Source organism: Athene noctua, chromosome 2 (assembly GCF_965140245.1).
Source record: "Athene noctua chromosome 2, bAthNoc1.hap1.1, whole genome shotgun sequence".
Taxonomy (NCBI): Eukaryota; Metazoa; Chordata; class Aves; order Strigiformes; family Strigidae; genus Athene; species Athene noctua.
The window spans coordinates 139,123,086-139,127,197 of record NC_134038.1 but is presented as its reverse complement, the minus strand read 5'-3'; the positions used below and the strand labels follow the sequence as shown (position 1 = coordinate 139,127,197).

Sequence of the window (4,112 nt, the reverse complement as noted above, 5' to 3'; positions counted from 1 at the left end):
CACCGCTGGAAGGTGCCAGAAACCGCGCACGGCAACGCCCGCCGCAGCGCCGGGCCTCGCAGCGCCGGGCCTCACAGCGACGTCACAGCCCCGCCCACCGCGCCGCCACGCGGCCGCTCGAACCGCCCGCTGAGGCCACGGCGTGCTCGGGGCGCCGCGCGACCCTTGCTCCGCCTCCCGCCCCGCCGTTCTTTGCGTACCAGGGTTACGTCTGACGCCATTCCGCAGGGAGGAGGAGGAGGAAACCCGGCGCCCGCCAGTCGCAGCCTACCCCGCTAGCCGCCAGCGCCGTGACGTTTCCTTTAGCGGACAGGCGCTATAACTAATCAGAGATCTGCAGGCGGCATATGATTGGTTGTCAAGCCGGGAAGGGCGGGCTGAGTGCCAGCGTAAGTTGGTTGCAGCAACACCGGCTTACATAGGGCGGAGTACGGCGTGTCCTTGGGCTCAGACGCCGGACGGTGTGGGAGATACCGGGGCTGTGGTTACTGCCGGGGGCGCAGCGTCAGCGGGGCGGCCGGCCAGGCAGGTGCGGATAGCGGCGGCAGTAGCAGCCGCCGGCGGGACCGCCTGGCCTGGCCTTCGGCCCGGACTCAGCCTCGGCCTAGGCCTGGCGGGACCGTTAGTTCGGAAGGGGGCAGGAGGGGGTGAGGGCGGGAGGTGCTCTCGTCTGTCCCGAGACCGCGATTCCCGCCTCCGTGGGCTGGGGCGGGGGACCTCAGGGCCACGGCCTAAGGAGGTGGCTGGCGTGCGGCGGAAGGTCACCGCGGGGCCTAGTGGCTGCACTTCGGTTGGCTGCGGCCCGAGGGGCTGGAGAGGCGGGGGGGCACCCGGGCTGCCCGGGCTCTGCCGACGGCCGGTCGGGGTCGGGGGTGGCGCGGCCTAGCCCGCCCGCCCTTGCGGGGTGAGTGGGCCAGCCGCCGCTCCGGGGTCGTGCCACGGTCCCCCTGCGGCCGGAGCCTGCTCCTCGCCTCAAGGTCAGCCTCCGCGGAGGTAGAGCCGGAGCCGGGAGGTGCGGTTGCCCTTGGGTGCTCTCGCCACACCGCGTGCAATTAGAGTTACTGCCGACTGGTGCTCCGGGAGGCATCCTGGCCAGATTTGTGCCTGTCGCCCTCGGCTCTTTCTCCGATGTTGTGCTGATGCGCTTTTTCAGCTGAAAAGGGAAAACATGCAAGCGGTTCTACCCCTTTACACAAAGTTATTCATGACTAAGAAACTCCTATTATAGATCTACAAGCTATATACGGAAGTCGTGTTCAGTTTGCTCTGCAGAAGTTATTTCCGTGCAGTTTAAATGCTGTGGGGAAACTGCTTTGGCTGAGGGAGGGTTTTTCCTGCTTTTCAAGCATGTTTATCACCTTGATACATTTTACATAGTCTAGTGAGTCTCTACTAATCTTCAAACCCAGGAGCTATGGCTTGTGGTTAGAAAGTGTGCGGGAGAATTACTAGGCTGATGGGCCGTGTATATGGCTTTGTAAACCAAAGGGACACTTCTAAAGTTCCTGTTGAATGGGTGACCTTGAAATTGTGATACTGACCTCTGTGTGTTCTTGGTCTAGTACTGAAAATGGGAGATATTGAGAAGGGCAAGAAGATCTTTGTCCAGAAATGTTCCCAGTGCCATACGGTTGAAAAGGGAGGCAAACACAAGACTGGACCTAACCTGAATGGCCTATTTGGACGCAAGACTGGACAAGCTGCGGGCTTCTCTTACACGGATGCTAATAAGAATAAAGGTAAACTTTAAGCTACTCTTCTGAGTTACTAGGGACAAAAATATTCAATTCCCGGTGATAGTTCTAGAAGTACTGAAATCTGCCAAAAAGTAAAATAATATGGAGGACAAGAAGATAAATGTGCTTGTTATTTTAAAGTCACTAGCTATCTTTTTTTCCTTCTCTCTAGGTATCACCTGGGGTGAGGATACTCTGATGGAGTATTTGGAAAATCCAAAGAAGTATATTCCAGGAACAAAAATGATTTTTGCTGGTATTAAGAAGAAGTCTGAGAGAGCAGACTTAATAGCATACCTCAAAGATGCCACTTCAAAGTAAAAGTTATCTGCTGCCTTATTTATTTCACAAAGGAGATGGCAATGGAAGTGTCTGTGATGAGATTGGTTTTTAAATTTTCTATTTTTACATGTACTGTGTCTAACCTTAAAATCTGTCTCACCTGTCAAATAACATTGCTCACGGTGGGTCACTGGAGTACACACTTGTTTGGCAGCCATTAACTTAATGGAAACTATGTAATTGGGTTGGTTTAAATTACTATAATGTTTAGTCATTCTTGATCATAGAATTAAAAAATAAGTAAATAAACATTTCCTGCCTCTTCATTGTTTAAAAAAACAAAACCTAAACAAAACCTGTAAATAATCAAATGAGTAATTGTCATCAGTATCATAGCTTTGACAGCCCAGTTCTTCCAGATTAAAAAGCAGGGTGGCTCTTGGCATCTTCCACCATACATCCTCTGTTACGTTATTTCAGAGATTTAAAAAACCCCAAAACATCAAAGGTTAAAAAAACCCAAGATAATATTTTTCTAAACTTAATCAGTGCTAGGTGTTGTGGTATATATTAATCTGTCTAAAGCTTGCAGTAAGGATGCATTTCATCTGACTTGAGTACTAATTGTGAAATGGCAGTTGTGCCCAGCCACTTTCTTTTATCTAGGGGAAGCATGTTACCCAGTTCATCCAGACTTTGACAGCTGCATGCACCGGTAGAGTATAACTCCCCATGAGAAATATCTTCAGTTTTCTAAATGTTGCTGAAACCCTTTGTTCAGTAAATCTTCCAAACCCATACATTCTTGGTGTAATGAATAGAACAGGAAAATATCCTGTTCTGGAAATACATGTGCTAAAGACCAAGCTGAGAGTTACTAAAACTTCTGAAATCAGCAGATGCATTCACCTAAAATCTGTTTACAGGCAATTTTGGATGAAGGGGTACAGGAATGAATGTGCTGGTAGACTAAAAGAAACAAGTCTCACCAGTCTTCCTTGGTGCCTGGCTGTAGCCGATGTCATTGCTTTTGAAGGTTCTGTTTCGCACAGTGTAAAGTGGTATTTTTAATGTTTTAACTGCATTTTTTCATACTAAGTCAATTGTTCAGATGAATGTATTTACTGTGTGCCAACAGTAAGGCATAACTCGGAGCAATCGATACTGTAAATTAAAAAAGTTGAAAGTCTTGTTTGGTGTATGTGTCTGACATTAAGTGAAAAATGGGGAATGTAGAGAAAAGTTGGGTGTCCTGCTTTACATCATTAGGAAACGACAAACAAAAGCTCAGCATGAAAAAAAAAAAAGTGCTAATGGAGTTGATGTGAGAAGTACTTCAAGTGTGGCAAAATTAGAAAGTACTAAGCTCTTCCACCAGTGTTCTCTTTAGCAGCACTTTTGCTATTTCTTGAGTGGGACAGGGGAGAAAACTGAAAAGTAGCTTGAAAGCTGTAGCTGTGCTTTAGGACTGACTGAGTTTGAGTTATGTCAAGTACACTAGTGTGCTTAATGACTGAGTTGCAAAGGCCCGTTATTCAAAATTAATGAGCAAAAAGGATTAAGATTACTAACAAGTTGTCTCAGTGGTTGCTACCATATGTTTTGTGACTTGTTTAAACTGAATGTGCAAGCAATAGTTCCTGCAAAGGGAGAAGCAGGCTTAATATTGACCAACAGCAGCTGCTTTACTAAAAGCTTGTTAAGAGAAACCTTTAAGTTGTAGTAGTTAATGACTGCTCTAATTTTCAGAAGTGATGTTTGTCCTAGCACCTTTATGGCTGTGCAGAAGTTAGTATTTGCTGTGCTGAAATCCTGATAAGAGCAGTTGTAGATACAGAATGTAACCTTACCCAGCTCTGCAGTCTTCTGAAATGGTTCCAGTGGATTGCATGGAGCGAGTTGTGATGCTTTCTGTTCTGTCAGCACCTTCATGAAGTTAAAAAGACGTTGAGCTGGAGAAGAAACAGACCGTAGAGAAGAGGATTCTGCAGTAAGGTGGCATTTAATTCTGCACGGACAACAACTTACAAAAAAATATAATCAGAAAAACTTCAGAAGAAAGCAGTGATCCTTTGCCCAAAGTAAGTAGGGGAC

At 47.5% G+C, this 4,112-nt stretch overlaps 1 protein-coding gene across 1 annotated transcript; it reads left to right on the top strand.

The window, feature by feature from the left end:
* The first annotated feature begins 373 nt into the window (after positions 1 to 373).
* On the top strand, positions 374 to 3,209 carry CYCS (cytochrome c, somatic). The gene is made up of 3 exons (XM_074898069.1): positions 374 to 529; positions 1,563 to 1,739; positions 1,909 to 3,209. The coding sequence occupies exons 2-3, from the start codon at positions 1,571 to 1,573 to the stop codon at positions 2,055 to 2,057; spliced, it is 318 nt and encodes a 105-aa protein (XP_074754170.1). The 5' UTR covers positions 374 to 529; positions 1,563 to 1,570; the 3' UTR covers positions 2,058 to 3,209.
* The last annotated feature ends 903 nt before the right edge of the window (positions 3,210 to 4,112 follow it).